General features: G+C 42.3%; 1 protein-coding gene across 3 annotated transcripts in view; it reads right to left on the reverse strand.

The window, feature by feature from the left end:
• The window catches only part of FAM114A1 (family with sequence similarity 114 member A1), a 75664-nt gene that overhangs the window by 8408 nt on the left and 44568 nt on the right, over positions 1–22688 (reverse strand). For 2 of the 3 annotated variants that reach the window (XM_084627263.1, XM_084627265.1), the window contains 5 exons: positions 20873–20996; positions 10989–11074; positions 9314–9475; positions 2603–2742; positions 1231–1303 (listed from right to left, as the gene is read on the reverse strand). In XM_084627263.1, coding sequence (XP_084483389.1) covers positions 1231–1303; positions 2603–2742; positions 9314–9475; positions 10989–11074; positions 20873–20996 — 585 coding nt within the window. The remainder of the gene's footprint in view (positions 1–1230; positions 1304–2602; positions 2743–9313; positions 9476–10988; positions 11075–20872; positions 20997–22688) is intronic. The other variant, XM_084627264.1, reaches the window with a different exon arrangement.

The raw sequence follows: 22688 nt of genomic DNA on the forward strand, positions 1-22688 counted from the left end.
TTTCCTGTAACGTAAAACCCCCCTTCAATGCCTATGCACCAAGGGGCAGAAATAAAGTTGCTGTGCAATCCTTAGCTCTCAATATCCTGAGTTGGGTCTGGTTAATATTTCATGGCTAATTTTTTCTGTGTGCATACATTTGTATGCTAAAACATGCTTAGAAAATGCAGAAACAGGCAGATTCATCTGAAATAACTGGAAGCAATGTAAATTATTCAAAATAAAAGCAATCCAATAAATTATGTTAGTTTTTAAATAACTTAGAAAAAAATATCCAGTGATGCCCTGAAGTAGCAGGCAGGAGCCTCTTCTTAAAATTCCAACAGGCCTGGGGAAACTTTCGTGTCTTTGATAAGAATTCATGCTCCCTGAATAATCCCTGCCAAAGATGGCTTCACAAAACTATTTCTAAAGAGCAACTTTTTTCCCTTTGGACTGTGACAGATCACTTGGTTGTCAAGTAAGTTCACAAATATTTTGTGGTGGAGTTTATCACTTCTGCTCCCCTGACTCCCACAAAGGTCTTCACTCCTCCCCCATTTCCGGTCACACAAGCTATGTTACACTACCAATACCCTCTGTACATCTTTCAGGAACAAAGTATAAATGTTTCCAGCCAGAGCAGTAAATAGAAGTATGTTTTCTAAGTAGGTTAACTTGCTATAGCAAGAGTGTGATTTTGTTTAAACAGAAAGACAAATTAATAGATTCTCTAGTCTTTCAATCTCCTCACTACAAATACCAGGGGATTTATCAGTCGCTATGGGGATAATTTATGATGTGAAACCCCTCTGTTAACATACTGCCCATGATAAGGCTCCCAATGTTGTATGTGGGTGTTTTTAATTTTTTTTAAAATACAGATGCATATAAAAGAAGGAGCTGGGTAAGGGTCTGCTGCAGTTCTTGGTTGTGTGTGGGCCACTCAAGGGGAGTGGGCTGGGGGAATGGCAGAGGGATATCTAGCAGGTCCAGGAACTCTGTGGATCCAGTTGCTACAAAACCAGCCTACGGAGGCAGGGCATATCACAGGATCTAGCAACAGTGGTGGATCGGCTGAAAGGGTGCTCTGTGTTCTGGATCTGGCTGGGGTTGCAGAGGACTCCAGCCCACCCTATTTCTAGTCTTGCACATAAAGCCAGTTTTCTCAGGGGATGAGAATCTCTCTTAAAGATATTATGTTTATAAAAATAAAACAAACAATAAAAAGGAAATGCTCTCATATCTTACCCCGGTGGCAGTTAAAGAATCAGAAAACTTCTTAGATAAAGACAACACTTCATTGCACATGGCACTTGTTAAACTGGTTATAAAAAAGAAAAGAGACAAACATTAAAAATATACTCCTGCTTCATCTCAGAAGTCGAAGTTCTGCTGACAATCTTGTTTCTAATCAATTAAATTTTATCTTAAAGTGTCCTGGGATTTGCTCAACCGGTAAGAAGAATCATGATGGAGGCTTTATGCTTTGGATTTGAAAAATCCAGCACTGGCTACAGCTGGAGACAGGATACCAGAGTAGATCAAACACTGGTCTCTTTTGATATGGCAGGGTTTTATTTTGTTTTTGTTTTTGGTAAAAACACTAGACTTTTAGTCTAATTATTGCTTTACTTAAGGTTATACAAAACTAATGACTAAAAATGCCACCGGAAATAAGTACTCCTGCCCCCAGCTAGAATGAATGTAATGAAGTTTTTTTTCTCTCCAAAGCAGTGGATTGTATTAATAGAAGAAGCATTGTCTAGTGGTTAAAGCACAAGGTTGTGAGTGAGGAGATCTGGATCTAGTCCCAGCTCTGTCACTGACTTGTTGCATAACTGTAACGCAGTTGGGGCTCAATTCTGCAAGGAGCAGAACATTCTGGCTCTAATCCAGCAGACAATTTAAGTAAGTACTGAATTTTAAACAAAAATGCCCCCACTGACTTTAATGGGATTAGTCAGATGCTTAAAATTAAGTCTGTGCATAAGTACTTTGCTAGATCGGGACCAGAATGTTCATCACCTTGTTGGGGTCATGTGTTTAGGGGTTAATCCAAAGACCACTGAAGACAGTGGGAGTTTTTGTACTGTCTTCAGTGGGCTTTGGATTGGATCCTTAGGTCCCAGTTTTGAACCTGGGATTCCTGAAGTTAGGTGCCCACACCTGTGGGTTGGCAATGAGTTGGTGATGAATATGGCATAATTGCTTAGAAATAGATTTTTGTGCCCTTTGGGCAGAGTACAAATGATGAGACCCTATTGTGGGGTGCAGAAGCAAATTCTGTGCAAGTTGGTATACTATCTGTGGTAGTGCTGGTGAAAAGTGCACCTAAAATGTGTGCGCACATTTCATCACTAATATAGCAACAAAAAGGCATCAGCTTGTGCATCCCTTGTGTTTTTTGTAAAAATGTATCTGATGTACATGTCAGCAAATCACAGGCAGTCTGTGATTTGATTGCTTTTGAAAACAGAGTGGCAGGAACTCTAAAGTCAGTCCTGTTTGTTGATCGATGGTGTGTTATGTGTCTGCAAAAGCTCTGGACTCAATAAAACTGCAAATGTTAAGCAAGCTCATACTGGTGACAAAAATAAGAAACAAAAAGAATTATATTCACTTTGTCATAACTTTTGCTTGGTCCTGGGCTGTCTTTTCCACTTCTTGCCCATGAAGAATTAACTCTGCTATTTTATGAAGCTGTTCGATACAACGAGCTGTTACCTCAGCAAGGCTTTCAATAGATAGCATGTAGACTTCCTTAAATAAAACAAAAAAAACAGTAATATAATTTCTATAGACTAAAAAAGAGGCTTTGTAAACTAGGGCAGAGTACAAACTGGGTGATATCAGTGCATGCAAAGGCAAGGAATATCAGCTGTTACTTATCCCTGAGGGAAAGGGGATCTCTACAGATGGCAATGTAAGGACCTCATGCTTGCTTATCTCTGAGAAGTGAAAAAGCAAAACTGCCATTCATTTCAATGGGAGCAGTATCCAGCCTCAGGAATTTCTATGGTGGAGTTTTTGGTTCTGGTCCTGATAGATGCTAAAATTGAGCCCTTAACGCTCATGGAATTTACACTGATTTCACAGGGAGTTGAGAGGATCATGCCACTCCCAAAGCACAATTCCATAGTGAAAATGAATTATACTCTGGATAAAAAATTCATTTTGCTAGCAACAAAGTGACTATACATAAAACTCTTTCTAATCTCAACTCTCAGTGGTTTGGCAGTACAGTGGAGTCGCATCTTACGCGGGGGTTAGTTTCTAAAGTCAGCGCGTAAGGCTAAAATCGCGTATAGTCAAAATTACCCTTGAAAATTTCCCATAAAGTACAGTATACTGTACATGGTTTTGTGTATACAACCCTGTACAGTAATACGTATAAATGTACCATGTGTACAGTATATAATAAAGAGTACATATGCAAAATATAATTTTAGACTACTGTATTTTAATTACAGGGAGGTAATTACGGGGGGTCGTCAGGGCTTGATGTCGATCCAGGAGACGGAGGTGACAGAGAGCTTGGGTGACGGAGAGCGAGTCGTAGATGAAGTGGTTGGCTCTGGTTCAGCTCAAGAAGTTGATTGCGTAGGCTCATCTGCTGCTGGTTGTTTTTCCTTCAAAAACATAGTAATCGGCAACTGTCGCTGTTGTCTCTTGAGCTGCTCAAATGTTTCTTGATACGGTCTCAAATCATCCATAATACTATGTGTGATTTTGAGGCTTCATTCCATAGAGGGATCGTAAACAGAAATTAAATCATTCAAGTGTTTCGCTGCTTGGAACACTTCAGGAAATTGGGCTTATCTTTCTGATTTCGAAGTGTAAGTGCGGTTAGGCATTTTTTCCCAGAAGAGCCCAGTCTCGCCAGCATTAAAAACTGATTCCGGAAGATAGCCCTTTTCTTCTGTGATTTCCTTTAATTGTTCGGGGTAGGCTTTTGCTGCCTCTTCATTGGCAGATGCAGCGTCACCAGTAGTCTGCACGTTTTTGAGGTTGAAGTGGTTCCTAAAACTGTTAAGCCAACCTTGGCTGGCTTTGAATTCCTTTTCACCAGAAGGCTGTCCCTCTTCGGTAGGAGGTTTGAACAGCGCGTAGAGGCTAAGAGCCTTTTCTTGCAATGTGTTGCCATTGGTAGGCACAAGTTTACGGTTCATGTCTTCCAGCCATAAGTTTAATGCCTTTTCAGTTTTCACTAAAGTCTTATCATGCACCTGGCTCGTCACCTTAGCAGTTATTGGAACACTTGCTGCCATGGCTTGACGAATTTCTCTGTCTCGAATCTTGATGGCACGGATGCTAGATTTGTTGCGGCCATACTTATGCACCACGTCGGAGACTGACATACCGCCTCTCAATAAGTCCAGCACAGCCAGTTTTTCCTTCAGCGTTGGAACAGATTGCTGTTTCTTCAGTTGAGCACCAGATGAAATAGTTGGCTTGCGTTTAGGGGCCATGTTGTACGAAAAATACGTACAGTACCTTTAAACACTAGAATCACACTCAGCGTGGCGAGATGCTCACACTGTGAGAGGCACGCGGGAACTGAGACCGACTGAGGGATCAGCAGATTCACGTCTCCCATCTCATGCTCACTCCGGGGCATATGCTCATTGAGTGGAATGGTGGGCGGAACTGCCCGCACTACTTACTGGTATCTTGTTATTTTTCTTTTTTTTTGCCGAGCGCGTATAGTTGAATTTACGTAAGTTAAATGCACGTATGATGCGACTCACCTGTATCTGAAAATCTGAAATAACATAATCTATAATATACATAGTACAACTCAGTTTCCTACATTTTAAAGTGTTTGATTTTTTTTAAAGGGCACATAATGGATTTTTTTTATTGGAGATCATTAAAAACAACACAATTTAACACTGTCATAACTTAAATTAAGAAATTCAACCACAGTTAACAGGTTTCAGAGTAGCAGCCATGTTAGTCTGTATCTACAAAAAAACCAGGAATACTTGTGGCACCTTAGAGACTAACAAATTTATTAGAGCATAACCTTTCGTGGGCTACAGCCCACTTCATCGGATGCATTGAATGGAACATATAGTAAGAAGATATATATATATACATACAGAGAAGGTGGAATTTGCCATACAACTCTAAGAGGCCAATTAATTAAGATGAGCTATTATCAGCAGGAGAAAAAAAACTTTCGTAGTGATAATCAAGATGGCCCATTTAGACAGGTGACAAGAATCATAGAATCATAGAATCATAGAATATCAGGGTTGGAAGGGACCCCAGAAGGTCATCTAGTCCAACCCCCTGCTCAAAGCAGGACCAATTCCCAGTTAAATCATCCCAGCCAGGGCTTTGTCAAGCCTGACCTTAAAAACCTCTAAGGAAGGAGATTCTACCACCTCCCTAGGTAACGCATTCCAGTGTTTCACCACCCTCTTAGTGAAAAAGTTTTTCCTAATATCCAATCTAAACCTCCCCCACTGCAACTTGAGACCATTACTCCTCGTTCTGTCATCTGCTACCATTGAGAACAGTCTAGAGCCATCCTCTTTGGAACCCCCTTTCAGGTAGTTGAAAGCAGCTATCAAATCCCCCCTCATTCTTCTCTTCTGCAGGCTAAACAATCCCAGCTCCCTCAGCCTCTCCTCATAACTCATGTGTTCCAGTCCCCTAATCATTTTTGTTGCCCTTCGCTGGACTCTCTCCAATTTATCCACATCCTTCTTGAAGTGTGGGGCCCAAAACTGGACACAGTACTCCAGATGAGGCCTCACCAATGTCGAATAGAGGGGGACGATCACGTCCCTCGATCTGCTCGCTATGCCCCTACTTATACATCCCAAAATGCCATTGGCCTTCTTGGCAACAAGGGCACACTGCTGACTCATATCCAGCTTCTCGTCCACTGTCACCCCTAGGTCCTTTTCTGCAGAACTGCTGCCTAGCCATTCGGTCCCTAGTCTGTAGCTGTGCATTGGGTTCTTCCGTCCTAAGTGCAGGACCCTGCACTTATCCTTATTGAACCTCATCAGATTCCTTTTGGCCCAATCTTCCAATTGGTCTAGGTCCTTCTGTATCCTATCCCTCCCCTGCAGCGTATCTACCACTCCTCCCAGTTTAGTATCATCCGCAAATTTGCTGAGAGTGCAATCCACACCATCCTCCAGATCATTTATGAAATATTGAATAAAACCGGCCCCAGGACCGACCCTTGGGGCACTCCACTTGATACCGGCTGCCAACTAGACATGGAGCCATTGATCACTACCCGTTGAGCCCGACAATTTAGCCAGCTTTCTACCCACCTTATAGTGCATTTATCCAGCCCATACTTCCTTAACTTGCTGACAAGAATACTATGGGAGACCGTGTCAAAAGCTTTGCTAAAGTCAAGAAACAATACATCCACTGCTTTCCCTTCATCCACAGAACCAGTAATCTCATCATAAAAGGCGATTAGATTAGTCAGGCATGACCTTCCCTTGGTGAATCCATGCTGGCTGTTCCTGATCACTTTCCTCTCATGCAAGTGCTTCAGGATTGATTCTTTGAGGACCTGCTCCATGATTTTTTCAGGGACTGAGGTGAGGCTGACTGGCCTGTAGTTCCCAGGATCTTCCTTCTTCCCTTTTTTAAAGATTGGCACTACATTAGCCTTTTTCCAGTCATCCGGGACTTCCCCGGTTCGCCACGAGTTTTCAAAGATAATGGCCAATGGCTCTGCAATCACAGCCGCCAATTCCTTCAGCACTCTCGGATGCAACTCGTCCGGCCCCATGGACTTGTGCACGTCCAGCTTTTCTAAATAGTCCCTAACCACCTCTATCTCCACAGAGGGCTGGCCATCTCTTCCGCATTTTGTGATGCCCAGCGCAGCAGTCTGGGAGCTGACCTTGTTAGTGAAAACAGAGGCAAAAAAAGCATTGAGTACATTAGCTTTTTCCACATCCTCTGTCACTAGGTTGCCTCCCTCATTCAGTAAGGGGCCCACACATTCCTTGGCTTTCTTCTTGTTGCCAACATACTTGAAGAAACCCTTCTTGTTACTCTTGACATCTCTGGCTAGCTGCAGCTCCAGGTGCGATTTGGCCCTCCTGATAACATTCCTACATGCCCGAGCAATATTTTTATACTCTTCCCTGGTCATATGTCCAACCTTCCACTTCTTGTAAGCTTCTTTTTTATGTTTAAGATCCGCTAGGATTTCACCATTAAGCCAAGCTGGTCGCCTGCCATATTTACTATTCTTACGACTCATCGGGATGGTTTGTCCCTGTAACCTCAACAGGGATTCCTTGAAATACAGCCAGCTCTCCTGGACTCCTTTCCCCTTCAAGTTAGTCCCCCAGGGGATCCTGGCCATCCGTTCCCTGAGGGAGTCGAAGTCTGCTTTCCTGAAGTCCAGGGTCCGTATCCTGCTGCTTACCTTTGTTCCCTGCGTCAGGATCCTGAACTCAACCAACTCATGGTCACTGCCTCCCAGATTCCCATCCACTTTTGCTTCCCCCACTAATTCTACCCGGTTTGTGAGCAGCAGGTCAAGAAAAGCACCCCCCCTAGTTGGCTCCTCTAGCACTTGCGCCAGGAAATTGTCCCCTACGCTTTCCAAAAACTTCCTGGATTGTCTATGCACCGCTGTATTGCTCTCCCAGCAGATATCAGGAAAATTAAAGTCACCCATGAGAATCAGGGCATGCGATCTAGTAGCTTCCGTGAGCTGCCGGAAGAAAGCCTCATCCACCTCATCCCCCTGGTCCGGTGGTCTATAGCAGACTCCCACCACTACATCACTCTTGTTGCACACACTTCTAAACTTAATCCAGAGACACTCAGGTTTTTCTGCAGTTTCGTACCGGAGCTCTGAGCAGTCATACTGCTCCCTTACATACAGTGCTACTCCCCCACCTTTTCTGCCCTGCCTGTCCTTCCTGAACAGTTTATAACCATCCATGACAGTACTCCAGTCATATGAGTTATCCCACCAAGTCTCTGTTATTCCGATCACGTCATAGTTCCTTGACATCACACCAGAAGGTGTGAGGATACTTAACATGTGGAAATAGATTCAATATGTGTAATGACCCAGCCACTCCCAGTCTCTATTCAAACCCAAGTTAATGGTATCTACTTTGCACATTAATTCAAGCTCAGCAGTTTCTCATTGGAGTCTGTTTTTGAAGCTTTTCTTTTGCAGAATTGCCACCCTTAAGTCTTTTACTGAGTAGCCAGAGAGGTTGAAGTGTTCTCCTACTGGTTTTTGAATGTTATGATTTCTGATGTCAGATTTGTGTCCATTTAGTCTTTTGCATAGAGACTGTGCGGTTTGGCCAATGTACATGGCAGAGGGGCTTTGCTAGCACATGATGGCATATATCACATTGGTTGATGTGCAGGTGCACGAGTGGAGTGGCTAATGTGATTAGGTCCTATGATGGTGTCACTTGAATAAATATGTGGACAGAGTTGGCATCAGGCTTTATTGCAAGGATAGGTTCCTGGGTTAGTGTTTTTGTTGTGTGGTTGCTGGAGAGTATTTGCTTCAGGTTGGGGGGCTGTCTCTAAGCGAGGACTGGTCTGTCTCCCAAGATCTGTGGGAGCGAGAGATTATTTTTCACGACAGGTTGCAGATCTTGGAGAGGTTTTAGTTGGGGGCTGAAGGTGACAGCTAGTGGCGTTCTGTTATTTTCTTTGTTGGGCCTCTCCTGTAGTAGGTGACTTCTGTGTACTCTTCTATATCCACAGAAGGCAATAGTACCACTGGGTATATTTAGCATTAAGAAAGACCTTTCATAAAAAAAATCATAACCTTTTGGTTTGACTAGTTAATAATATTGCTACTTCACACATCTGTTTATCCATAATTTTAAATATAAGTTGATCATATTTTTTTTCATTTATTGACACCTGAAGTAAGAGCCACTACCAAATTCCGAGACATTACTTTAAATATGGTACATTGCTACAGACAAAACACCATAGGATTTTCCCATCTCCCTGAATTTAATCTTTTGTGTAAAAGGTATATTTGAGGCTTTTAATTTTTTTAAAGCTTAAAAAGTTACTATTGGCAGAGGGCCTGATCCTGTTGATTATTTACTCATAAGAATCATCTAATAGTGAAAAATACATATATAAGTAAGGTTTGCAGAATTGGGCTCATAGCTATTGATTACCATCTCTTTTAAGTTCCTTTATAAAACTAAATAACTTCTCCCCCTGGAGATATTAAAAACAACAGTACCACACATAAGGATGAAGCACCAATGCTGGTTGTTTAGAGAATCCAGCCAAAGAGATTATGATTTTGTTTATGAAATTTCTCCTTCTAGGACTATTTTACCTCCACAGTTTTATTTTTCTTTTCTTCTGTTTTATCACCACCATCTCCTCCTCCTTGTTCAGTCTTTTGTTCCTCCTGTTTGTTTTCCTCTGGCTTCTCTTCCAAGTCTAGTGATGTGGAGAAGTTGGTTTCTTCCAGCCAGTCATGAGCTTTTTTCCTAGCCTGCCAAACAAACCCCATAAAAAAAACTCCTATTACTCAAGTGTGGAAGATCAAATAATGTTGCTGAAACACAAGTTAACAATACATTTTTCTTTACCTAGTTTTACTGTTCCACTCAAAATTCTTATTTTCATCAGGCATGTACATAGGAGAAAATCTTTTTGTCCACTGAAGCATTGCTCACCTATGGCCATATACTGAACTATATTATACTGCCCTTAATCTGCATATAGAGCTATCATTAAGACTAAGGTTACCAAAACCTCAGTTTTATGCAGGATGTATCTAAGAAATAAAAGAAGAAGAAAACTAAGATCTGAGTGGAAAAGTGAAGCAGAATTTTTATAAAGAAAGAAAAAATAAGCAAATTCTTTGAATAAGCTAAAACAAGTCCAAGTTCAGAAAGGAAATTAGAAAGAAAGCAACTGAATTTTGAACTGCTTAGTACCAAGCCGATAAGTGGATCAAAGCAGAAACAGCATCAATGATGTCTTTCCAGACAATTAATGTGGCATTTATCACTTTTTTTAAAAATGCCAATTCTAATTAGAAGTGATAACATTTTGTTTCAAGCTTAGAATGTTTGGAGTACTCCCCCAGAAAAATGAGCATGACCAATGATAAATTTAATTCTGATGCTGAACTGTGTCGCTGGCCAGTAAGGATACACCTACACCACAGTTTAAAAACTCAGGGCTGGCCCATACCAGCTGACTCAGGCTAAGGTGCTGTTTAACTGCAATGTAGATGTTTAGGTTTTGGCTGAAGCCCAGGTTCTAGGATCCTGTGAGGTGGGACGCTCTCAGAGCTCGGGGTGCAGCCTGAGCCTGAATGTCTACATTGCAATTAAACAGCCCCTTAGCCCAAGCCTACGCCAACTGTCATGGGCCAACCATGGGTTTTTAACTGTGGTGTAGATGTACCTAACGATACATCTACCCAGGCCATGGGAGCGAGCCTTCCAGCCTGGGTTGATGGGCTGAGGCTAGTGGTACTTGTGCTAGTGCTCTCAAAACAGTGGGGTAGCCAGTGCTGGGGATGAAGTTGCATCCCAGGCTGGAGTTCAGGCACTGAAGCCTTTGGAGGGGGTTGGGCTTCAGAGCCCAAGCTGCAACTTCAATGCGCTCTCTACACAGCTATTTTGACAGTGCTAACACGAGCCCCGCTACCCTGAGTCTGTAGACCTGCTGCGGTCTGTGTAGACCAAACCAAACCCTCATGTAAAGATCCCTATTCTATCTACTAAAGCTTTCCCCACTTTGAGATTTCTTTGTGCGGCCCATCATTCTGGCTTGTCAGTGAGAGAGTAGCTAGCTAGTCTGGCCCCCTGGTTCTGGTCTGACCCACCTAATCTCTTCTACCACAGCTCTCTCTATTTAACATCTCTGTGCCATCCACCATTTGCGCTCTGATCTGCCACCCTAGATACTGCTCTACATCAAATTTCAGAGCAGTGCCCACTAGCTCTTCTTTATACTACGGAGTGGAGGCAGGTTCTGTAACTTGCACCAACCTTATTAAGTTTGTCAGGAGTGGCAGCAATGTGCAATTCAAACAGTAGCTCAGTAAGCATGCTAACAAACTCTTCTTCCATGTCTGCTGCAAAAGGAAATAAGATTATTTCTGAGAGTGTTGTTTTTGTTGTAGCATCCAAAAATCAAATCAAAGATCATATCCCAACATATTTCTAGCACTAGAGAACCAGCATTGGTTAGTCTAACAAAATGTGCATGTCTCCACTCTTTGTTCCATCAAAAGAAAACAGGGAGACAACAGAGGCAAGAACTAGATGTATATTTTTAAGAACAGGTTAGACAATCACCTGTAAGGGATGGTCTAGGTATATTTGGTTCTGCCTCAGCATAGAAGGATGGACTAGATGACCTCTTGAAGTCCCTTCCAGCCCTTCATTTCTATGATTCTGTATAAGTCACAGGTCGTGGCTTACCTCCCCAGAATTGCAGTGGGTCAGCAGAATCACCAGGGAAGAACACATACAACCCCCAATAAATAAGCCCCTTTTCTCAAATGAGAATATATATACACAACAGAGCAGCATAACCAGAAAACATAAGGTAAAGGGTGTTTCCTGCTTATTCATAGGTTCCAAGGACAGACGTGATCACTGTGATCATCTAGTCTGACCTCCTGTATAACACAGACCACAAAACTTCCCCAAAATAATTCCTTTCACACTGTGGGGACTACAGCTAAAAAGGGTAATTTCCTTAACTCTGGTTAAGCAAAACTTTCATTTAGTCTATGGCAGAGGTTCTCAAACTGTGGTCCGTGAGCTCCATTCAGGTGGTCCACGGATAGTTCCCTCTAAGGTGTGCGCCTGGGCGGCCGCACACAAAAGAATGAAGGGCCACCCACCTAATCAGTGGAGCTGCGCAGGTGTGGCTCCACTAATTAGGTTGCCTGGACCCTGGAGAAGATACACATGTAAGGTGAGGTGGTGGCCTTGGGGGGAAATAAGGGTAGGTGGGAGGGGGCAGTGGAGTGAGAAGAGGAGGTGGGGGGAATTTGGAATGTGCAGGACTGCGGTGGCCAGAGAAAGAGGTGACTTTCTCCAGCTCCAGGGCTGCGGCTGCCGGGGAGAGATGGCCCTCCTTCCCAGGTTGAGCTCTGTGGCTTCTGTGGCGGGGGAGAGAGGGACAGACCCCCCTCCTTCTCAGTCCCACCTCAAGGACTGCTGCAGTGGGGGAGAGAGAAAGAGACCCCTCCTTACCAGCCCCAGCTTGGGGGCTGCCACGGTGGAAGAGAGAGGACACATCCATTGCATTAGAAAGGTAACTGATATTAAAATTTGAGTTGTGTGCTTTTATTTGTAGAACAAAAAAAAGTTAATTATTTTTAAGTTTTTTTTTAACATAGCTCTTTTATCCAAAGTGCTTTACAATAGTTAGCTAACGGTACAAACAACATTTGGAAAGATTATTAAGTGGTCCGCTGAGACCCTCGGCAATTTCAAGTGGTCCATGAAAAAAAGTTTGAGAACCACTGGTCTAAGGGGCAGGACTTTCTCTCACTGTAGAATGTTTGTGAGTAAACCACAGATTCTCTGTGCTTGAACTCCATCTTGGTCATATAGATTCCTTTTGTTTGCCTGTGACAGCTCAAACTACAATCATTGTTTCCCCAGGGCCTATTGTGTTCTTTCTGTGGGGCTTCCCAAGATGCATATATTTTACTATCTTTTAGTTTATCTTTGGCTTCACAGATAATGCTTTCCATGATGACAATTTCTGCCAAGCAATTCTACCATTTTATCTATGTAATCTCCTAAAAGTATCTTAGTTTGGTTGGTTGGATCTACCATGTGTCGGAATCCACATTAGCACCCTTCTGGGGAAATATGACTAAACAGCTTTCTAGCCCTGATCATGCTACGGATAAGCACATCAAGATTTGTTTTGTCTCCATTTTTATCTATTCATTTATTAGCTAGGGATACATTTTCCATCCTTACCTCCTCAAAATAGGGTTTAATGGGACTAAGACATTGCTATGCTAACCCTCTGCACAGGGTGATTCCAACCCCACTCCATTTCAAAAGTACCGTACCATACTCTGCAATTAGTTTAACTGATTTTGATAGGATGATTTACAAAATAAGGTACTACTCAGCATGAGTAAAGCTGGCAGAACCTGACATTATAATCTGTTTGAGGCAGGAACCCATCTCCTTACGTGTAAAGAACCACACACAACTCAGTGCCATATAAGTAAATATGAATAATTGATAACACCAACTCTTTAACTGACCTGGCCTAGACACTGAACTATCCTGTCTCACTTAGAGGTGATCCCACCAGGTCAACAATGAAACTAGTTTAGGCTCAAACAAAATGTATATGCAAAAAAAAAAAAGGAAGAGCCACAAAAATTCCCCAATGGTAAACAGCAGAGTAAAAGAGGCTGTTAGAGGTGAAAAAGCATCCTTAAAAAATTGGAAGTCAAATCTTAGTGAGGAAAATAGAAAGGAGCACAAACTCTGGTAAGTCAAGTGTAAAAGTATAATTAGGCAGGACAAGACAGACTTTGAGGCGCCATTAGCTAAGGAGAGAAAAAAAAAACAGCAACATTGTTTTTAAGTACATCAGAAGCAGGAATCCTGCCAAACAATCAGTTGTGCCACCAAGCGAGTGAGTTGCTAAAAGAGCACTCAAGGAAGACAAGGCTGTCATGGAGATGCTAACTAAATTCTTTGCATCGATCTTCATGGCAGAGGATGTGGAGGAGATCCCCACATCTGAGCCATTCTTTTTAGGTGACAAATCTGAGGAACTGTCCAGGTTGAGGAGGTTTTGGAATAAACTGATAAATTTAACAGTAATAAATCACCAGAACAAGGTGGTATTCACCTAAGAATTTTTGAAGAGATTCAAATATGAAATTTCAGAATTACTTACTATGGTATGTAACCTATCGCTTAAATAAGTCTCTGTACCAGATGACTGGAGGATAGCTAACATAATGCTGATTTTATAAAAGACTCCAATGGTGACCTTGGCTTTTACAGGCCGGTAAACCTCACTTCAGTATCTATCAAATTGGTTGAAACTATAGTAAAGAACAGAATTATCAGACACATAAAAACAATATCTTGTGGAGGAGTCAACACAGCTTTTGTAAAGGGAAATCACGTCTCACCAATCTATTACAATTCTTTGAGAGTGTCAACAAACATGTGGACAAGGGTGAGCCAAACAATACAGTGACTTGGATTTTCACAAAGTCTTTGACCAGGTCCCTCACCAAAGGCTCTTAAGCACACTAAGCAGTCATGGAATAAGAAGGGGAAGATCCTCTTATGGATCAGTAATTTATTAAAAGCTAGAAAACAATGCATAGAAATAAATGGACAGTTTTCATAATGGAGAGAGGTAAATGGCAGGATCCCCCCTAAAGATCTGAACTGGGACCAGTGCTGCTCAACATGTTCATTAATGATCTGGAAAAGGGGTGAACAGGGAGGTGGGAAAATTTGTAGACAATGCAAAATTACTCAAAGTTAAGTCCAAAGCTGACTGCAAAGAATTACAAAGGGATTTTACAAAACTGGGTGACTGGGCAACAAAAAGGCAGATAAAATTCAATGTTGATAAATGAAAAGTAATGGACATACAAAATGATGGGGTCTAAATTACCTGTTACCACTCAAGAAAGAAATCTTGGAATCATCATGGATAATTCTCTGACACCATCCACTCAATGTGCAGCGGCAGTCAGAAAAGCTAGCAATGTTAAGAACCACTGGGAAAAGAATAAACAATGAAACAGAAATATCATAATGCCCTATATTAATCCATGGTATGCCCACACCTTGAATACGGTGTGCAGTTCTGGTTGCCCCATCTCATAAAAGATGAAATTAGAAATGGAAAAGATATGGGCAACAAAAATGATTAACGGTATGGAACCATTTCCATAAGAGAAGAGATTACAAAGACTGGGAATGTTCAGCTTAGAAAAGAGATGAATAAAGAGAGGATATGACAGAGGTCAATACAACCATGAATGATGTGGAGAAAGTGAATAGGGAAGTCTTATTTACCCTTTCACAAAACACAAGAACTAGGGGTCACCTGAAGAAATTAACACGCAGCAGGTTTAAAACAAACACAGGAAAGTACTTCTTCACAGCACACAGTCAATCTGTGGGACTCGTTGCCATAGGATGTTGTGAAGGCCAGAAGTGTAACTGGGTTCAAAAAAGAATTTGACAAGTTCATGGAGAATAGGTCCATCAGTCGCTACTAACCAAGATGGTCAGGGATGCAACCCTATGCTCCAGGCGTCCCTACACCTCCAACTGCCAGAAGCTGGGACTGAAAGACAGGAGATGAATCACTTGAAATTGCCCTGTTCTGACAATGGCCAGTGCCAGATGCTTCAGAGAGCATGACCAGAAAACAGGATGCTGGGCTGGAAGGATCGTTGGTCTGACCCAATATGGCTGATCTTTTGACAGTGATGAGCAAGTTTTCTTGTATTCAGGGTTATTATTTCAATGTTCGCTTCATTTATTTTTAAAAGTCTATGTTGAACTGTGTCATTATTTGCAGCCTACTGAAACTATAGAAGCTGTTCACTGACACATTGTACAAGTACCAGAACTTCTGATAACTTGTGGAATATAAAATTTGATACCCAGTTCAGTTACCTTGTCCCTTAATGTCAGGTGGTGACATGTGAAGTCACTGATATTAACGTAGCCTTAAGAATTAAGTACAGTCACTTTTTCAGGTATCCTCATCTTTCGTTGGGCACGAATATTAACACAGTTTGAAAGGAAACAGAAAACTACTTGAAAAACACATTTGGCCCTTTGGAAGCAAGAACTGCCCTTTCCCCTTACGCCTGTGGATGCTGATTGTACCCGTCTGACTGATCCTAAAGATGGCATGGAAACGGGCTACACACCCAATCCCAAAGTTGCCAAGAATGAGATTTATGCAAACGAGCTTTCCCAAAAGTGCCCTCCAGAGATCTTCCTATATCTTTCTCTTGTGCCGTCTCCACAGAGATAACTGCAGCTGAAAAGCTCTAGTAACATCCTTGGAGCAGCAGCAGAAGGTGAGAAATGGTCCAGGATGGATCCTCAAGGTTACAGCAAAGAAACAAACCCTCCAAACAGTTTATTTGAAGGTAAGGAAGTATTTTTCTTCCAGCTAAATCTCTTATCTTTTGTATACGTAGAGCACAGCCAAATGATACCGTAGCGCTATAAAATACTGTTGTCTACAAAATTACCTTGTCTACAATGGGAAAACACGGTGTCTTTAGCAAGACAGTTAGCCAACATGATGTCACTTAACATGTTTTTAGGTACTGCTGAGCACCTAGACAGAACTTAACATGGTCAAGAACATCTTGTCTAGGACCATGTCTTCACTGGGGGGAAAAAAGGTTCTAATTAAAATCCCACTGATGACAAGGCAGTTGTTGTTTTAACACAAGTTAGTGAGTTGAATTAAAGACAATAGGGGAATTGTGGTTTAACTCTACTTGCTTACTAACGATAAAACTACAACTACCTTGTCTTTGCTGGGATTTTAACCTGAGTTATCTAAGTCAAGTTAAGAACACACCTCTTATTTGCAGTGGGTTTCACCATGACCAGCTAACTCATAATTAAACAGCACTGTCCTTGTTCACACGAGGTGCTCTGTGTGTGCTTGAAAAACATGTTAAATAGTACTAAGCACACCGCATTTTCCCCAATGTAGATAAGGACTATATCATGGCAATATGCCGAAGGGCCCTAAACAAATCATTTTAGGTAAATAAATCAAATTAAAAAAGAAAAAAGACCAAGAATCTGCTCTGGGAAGGACACACCTCAGTGCAACCTGGGAAGCTACATTTGGTTTTGTAAATAGGATCAGAAACATGAACCACAGTAAGTGGAGAATAGAAATGTGGCTTAAATTATATAGCCGTTGGCAAACGAAGGCTGTCTGAATTAGAAACCTGCAACAGTTAATAAAACTGTGCTCTGTCAGGGGAACAAACATTTACATCATTAATAGAATTAAATTTAAAGATGCTGGATATCATATTTATTTTAAAATGACAGATTATTGCCCTTTATGGGCCTATTAACTGAATTCTTTAAGTTTTATGGGGCCTTTATGCATTGGCTGCACTCAATAAAGACACTTAGGAATGCATGTGTTAAATTCAGGGAATGGCTTGGTGTTCCTGTCACACAGGCCTCCCAAGGGTCACAGGAAACCCCTTCTCCCATTATCCTAGTTTTTACACCCTTCCTGAAGATCCCACATTTCAGTCTGGCTGAGAAAAGATAAGTAGGATTCTCTTAGGCACCCTCAAAGATGTTGTCTAGTGAGGACATTGCAGGGCAATGTAAGGAGATGTGCACAGTGTCTTTGCAATGCTCCGTGCATGGCCAATCACAAGGGAAAGGCAGCAGCAAGCACTGAAACTCAAGTGTCTCATGAGGGTGTCCTCACCACAGAGATGCCAGCCCAGCCCTCATGGAAAGGTCCTATAGAAAATTATCATTTTTCCATAGTTTTCAAACCATCCTATAAAATGTAATACAAAATTATATCCTTACTACTGTATATAATTCTATAGGATAGTGTGACGGGGCAAGGCCAGATGGCTATATTAGCTCCAGGCTAAACAAATCCCTGGTACCAGGATAAGTGAAATGGCAGCTGCTCCAGGTCAATTAAGACACCTGGGGCCAATTAAGACTTTCCAGAAGGCAGGGAGAGCGCTAGGTTGATTGGGACACCTGAAGCCAATCAGGGGCTGGCTGAAACTAGTTAAAAGTCTCCCAGTCAGTCAGGTGGGTGTGCATGTCAGGAGTTGTGGGAGGAAGTTGCGCTGTTGGAGAGGCTGAGTAGTACACACCATATCAGGTACAAGGAAGGAGGCCCTGAGGTAAGGGTGAAGTGGAGCTTGAGGAAGTGAGGGCTGCTGTGGGGGAAGTAGCCCAGGGAATTGTACATGTCATGTTTCTAAAAAGTCAGCTACCATAGCTGATACTATTAGGGTTCCTGGGCTGGAGCCCGGAGTAGAGGGTGGGCCTGGGCTCCCCCGCTCTGCCCCCTGATTAATCACTGAGACTGGGAGACAACAGAGATTGTGCAAGGAAGGATAACTTCTCCTCACCTCCCTTGCTGGCTTATGAGGAAAATGGCTCAGTAGACTGACCCTTGTCTCTAGAGAGAGAAGGGTTACGTGGAGGTCACAGTGAGCCTCTGAGGCTAGCGAAATCCACCAGGAAACGCGGGACCCATGGAGGCAAGGACAGAGCTTTGTCACAATAGTTAAAAAAAAAAGTCTTTAAGGCCTGCTCCAAAGCTCACTGAAGTCTGTGGAAAGACTCCTTCTCAGCTCAGTGGGCTCTGGAGCAGGCCCATAGAAAGGATTAGATGCTCTGTGAATTTCTATTAGATTTTAGAGTAATTTCTACAGAACCGTATTGATTTCATCCCTCTTAAATTATATAGGACTTTCCCATAAGGGTTTATCTTGTTCATCGTTTCACAGAGTTTAAGGCCGGAAGGGATCATTAGTCTTATGTCCAGTATATCACAGGCCATTAACTTCATTTAGTTACCCTCATATTGAGCACAACTAGGGTTAGACTAAAGTATTTCAGCCCTCAGGAGACTGAGTTGTAGCAAAAAATCTAGTTCATCTACATGAAAGTTTGCTAGCTGAGCAGCAAAACACTGGGATATATAAACCAAATAGCTGGCAACTTTGTCCTCAAGAGATTCAACACAGCTGCCTGTAAGCATGTTACAAATATCTGAAAAGAAACTGGGTCTCCTCTCCATTTCTCAAAGGCCAGATTTCTCTTTCTATCTCCTTTAGTAATTCTGTGTACGGCCAGATATTAAACATTTAAATATTTAATATTTTTATAGTCTCCTTCATCCTCTCGTATTAAAAAAAAAAGCAAGTTGACATGGTCCCCTTAATTGTTTGTAAATATCTGTGGACAGACATCATGTGATGTGTACAAGATATGAAAGTTCCCTTGTCGGATTGCTGCTTATGCAGTGTGGGTGACATATGCCTCTGTGCAGAAGGAGAGGGCAAATCCTGTCCACCACTAAAGGGCTGATCACAAAGGGATACACAACACACTATTATACTGCCTTTGGTGCATAGGAATTGCCTGGCTTTCTGCACCGTGGTGAATGTTGCCCAATGTGCACTTATTGTGGTTAAAGGAAATGAGTCACCTTGAACAGTAGTTGATCCTACTGCAGCCTAAAATAACTGTTGCACTTTCTGAAGACCATTCTCTCGCTCCAAGCTGCATTGAACTTGTCTGTGGTTATTATTTCCTCTGTCACAAGGGAGGATGTATTTTGGTCTTCCTACTGATTTGCTTTTGCAAAGCAAAATCTGCAATGTTTTTTGCTTCAGTCTTTATCTTCAAGGAGCTCTATGGCTTAGGCTTAGCATATCTAAAAGATTGCTCAGAGCTTGAGAATGAAGACATTGGTTGACAACTCCCCTCCTCAGGCACAAGGGAACTTTCCACCTTAAGTGTAAAGCTCATGTGTGCTGGAGACAGAGCGTTCTTGGGGGCCGTTGAGAGGCTGTGGAATGAATTCTTCAGGCATTAAGGACCATCACAGACCTCACCACTTTCCACTCCAAATGCAAGCCATGTTTCTTTGATGTGCTCTCTCTAGTACAAACTCAAAGCAGTGTTTACATTAAAAAAACAACCATACCAAACTAAAACACTTTACTGCACACACAGCTTTCCCTTGAGGAGAGGATGAAAGAACAAACCACATGAGACAGATGTTAGTCCCTTTTTGCTTAATAAACTATTGGAAGGTGCTAGGAGACTACGGTGATGAGGGAAATATGTAGAGTAGAACAGAATAGAAGTTGCTGCTGCCCCAGGTGGTGTCAACAATGAAATATCTCTAGACACTTCTTTTAAATAAGGTTTTATTTCAGTGATTCTTAATTTCAGATTCTTGGTCACACATTTCTCAATATTTTGCAAAATGTAAGGTCGTATAGGCCTGCATCCCTGAGATTCGGAGAAGACCCTTATATGTAAAACATGGTCTTCTAAGTTACTGAGGATAGAGTCCATTTCCATTGATTTCAAGAGATCAATTCAGAGTGCACAACCCAGGAGGAGAGGGGACTACGGTGGCTTTAAGCTACCTATTCAACCTTCTGATTCTGTCCTGTTTCAGAGGCTGCAGAGGCCCCTGGCATAACATAGGCAGCCCTAAGGGTCTCTCTATGGAAACCTCCCTAGGCTGCCCTCTCAACCACAGCATGGTCTGGAATCCCCTCAGTGCTGTATACTGCAGCCCGGCCTGTAACATGCCCTGGCTGCCCCGCAGCACACCTCCTAAGTCAGGACTTGCAAAGAGAAGCCTTGGAGGCAGCCCTATGGCTTTCTTCAACAGTACCTGTGTGAGGGGAATTCTCTCTCAGCAGGAACTGGGGCTTTTAGGACCCTTTTATGTCACACAAGCCCTTTTATCTGGTGTAAAGTTGCTGGAGCAGGGGTAAGGATCTCACCCACTGTGTACTGGATACAGCCATTATGGTACAAAATCATTGCTGAACTCCCCTAAACTTTTAGCCTGTGGTGCATGCACAATTTTATAAGTAGAGTCTATAAACCAGAATGTGAATCAATTGAGTCTGAAATGAACATCTAACAATCCAAGCTTCCCTAGTCTCCATTGTATTTACTTCTTTTGAAGAATGTTAGGGTATTATAGAGAAATGCACTCCAAATTTTCTGTCTGCTGTCAACTCTCAATTAATTAAAGCCTGCTAGTTTGGATTAAAGTTTTTTTTAATTAAACACAGATTTAACAGGTCTCACCTGGGATATGCCAGTATTTTTTTAATTACCTTTTTTTTCTTGATCCTCTTCATTATTTGAGTCCTTTGGAATGAAGATCTCTTTAATAGCAATTAAGTCATTTTTCACAGTTTCTAATTCCTCTCCATTAAGTGATGTTAAAAATGACTGAATCTGAAGAAGGAAATGACAGTGATCACTACTAACCCAAATCACCCCTCTCTTTCACCCCTCTGAAATTACAAATTTTGTTCCTGACCCCAAGGTGTGTTGAGCAGTAGACAAGAACTCCCATTAAAAGATCAGGTCCTTTATCTAATCTATCAACCTACCTTATCTAGGGATTAATTATGTGTTCATCCACTTGGTATCCGAATTTCTTACAAATATTACACAAGCCTTACAAGATATTTGAGCACATTTTTTGGATTAAAACCAATTTATTTTAACATCTTATAATTATTCTGGGAAGGCTCTGGTGAAGAGAGTGGGTAGGAAGAGCAGAGGGGAAGACTCCCTGTCAGCCTGAACAGCTGTGGCAGGGAATTCCAGAGTAGTGGCCCTGTTCCCTACTCCCACAGAGTTTATCCACATTACTGACAGTCCAACTGTTCTGAAGAATGCAGTGGTCATGGCAGATCATTGTGCTGGAGAAAGTCTGGTTCTAGCCCACTGAGAGTTTTGAAAATAAAGGCTATGAACCTAGGGAATGACTGTTAGTAGTCTGCTCTCTTCACAAGCCGCCTTAGTCCCACCAAATTCGCATAGGCTGTCTTTGATGGACACTCACCAGTCTGTTTTCTTCTTCAACTAGGAATACCCTTGCAGAGTCCCCAAACTGCTGTCAGTTTTCCTCCCCATGTAGGCTGCTTGATCTGCAGTTGATACCCAAGCACTGAACACTCTTGCTTACAAGAGATGAACCTCATTTCATTATAAAGAAGTCTGAGCTCTGGTTAACTTGAATTTAAATGGACTCAAGCTAAGTTTTGGCTATGATGAATGTGAAGGTGTTTTTACTTCTTTGTTTTTATAGGATCTGACTGTGATTTTGTATTTACAATTGTACACCTAGAAATAGGTGCAATGCTACAATACAGGGACATTAGGTGTCAAAAGTGCTATGGAAACGGGCCTGCAGTTATTTGTGCAAGAAAAACAGGAGGCTGAAGTGAGACCCTTTTAAAAAAGCAGGACCATTCTGTTTAAGAAAAACTATTCCTTACACTTCAATTTTTTGGGAGGGCAGAGAGAGATGGACTTAAAAAGAAAAAGGTGGAGGAAGATACCCTGAGAAATGTATTTGGAAAAATGTCACAATGTATAAATGACACCACTGAGTGCGCAACAAAGCTTTCCTGAATGCATGAACAGCAGAGCCAATAAACTGACAGTTGAAAGCTAGCTGTCACAGAGACCTTATTAACCTAAGGATGTGTCTTAAAGTAATCTTACAGGGTTTGTCTACACAGCAATAAGCCCGTGTCTGAGTCTGGACTCAAGTCAACCCCCTCTTGCATCCACACTGCAATTGTGCTAACCTAGGGCTCAGATCCCAGGACCCCATAGGGTAGTAGAGTTTGAGCCAGAGTTAAGCCTGGACCTAGGGTCGGAGCCCTATTGCTATCCTGTGTGCACATGGTCCTGGTTTGACTTGGGATCCTGAGAATCTTCCAGACGTATCCTACAGTTCCTGACAGCAGAGTAGCAGTACTGCAAGCAGCCAGGACAGTGGTCCGGAAGTGCCTGCAACCTCCTGGAGTACTGGTGGCTCTGGCTCCTGCGCCTCCTTGCTGTCGTGTGGAGCTTGCCCAGAGCAGGGAGCAAATTTGCCAGGTGGGATGTGGCTCCTGGCTGTTGGGGATC

Source organism: Lepidochelys olivacea (genome assembly GCF_965140295.1).
Source record: "Lepidochelys olivacea isolate rLepOli2 genome assembly, chromosome: 4".
NCBI lineage: Eukaryota > Metazoa > Chordata > Testudines > Cheloniidae > Lepidochelys > Lepidochelys olivacea.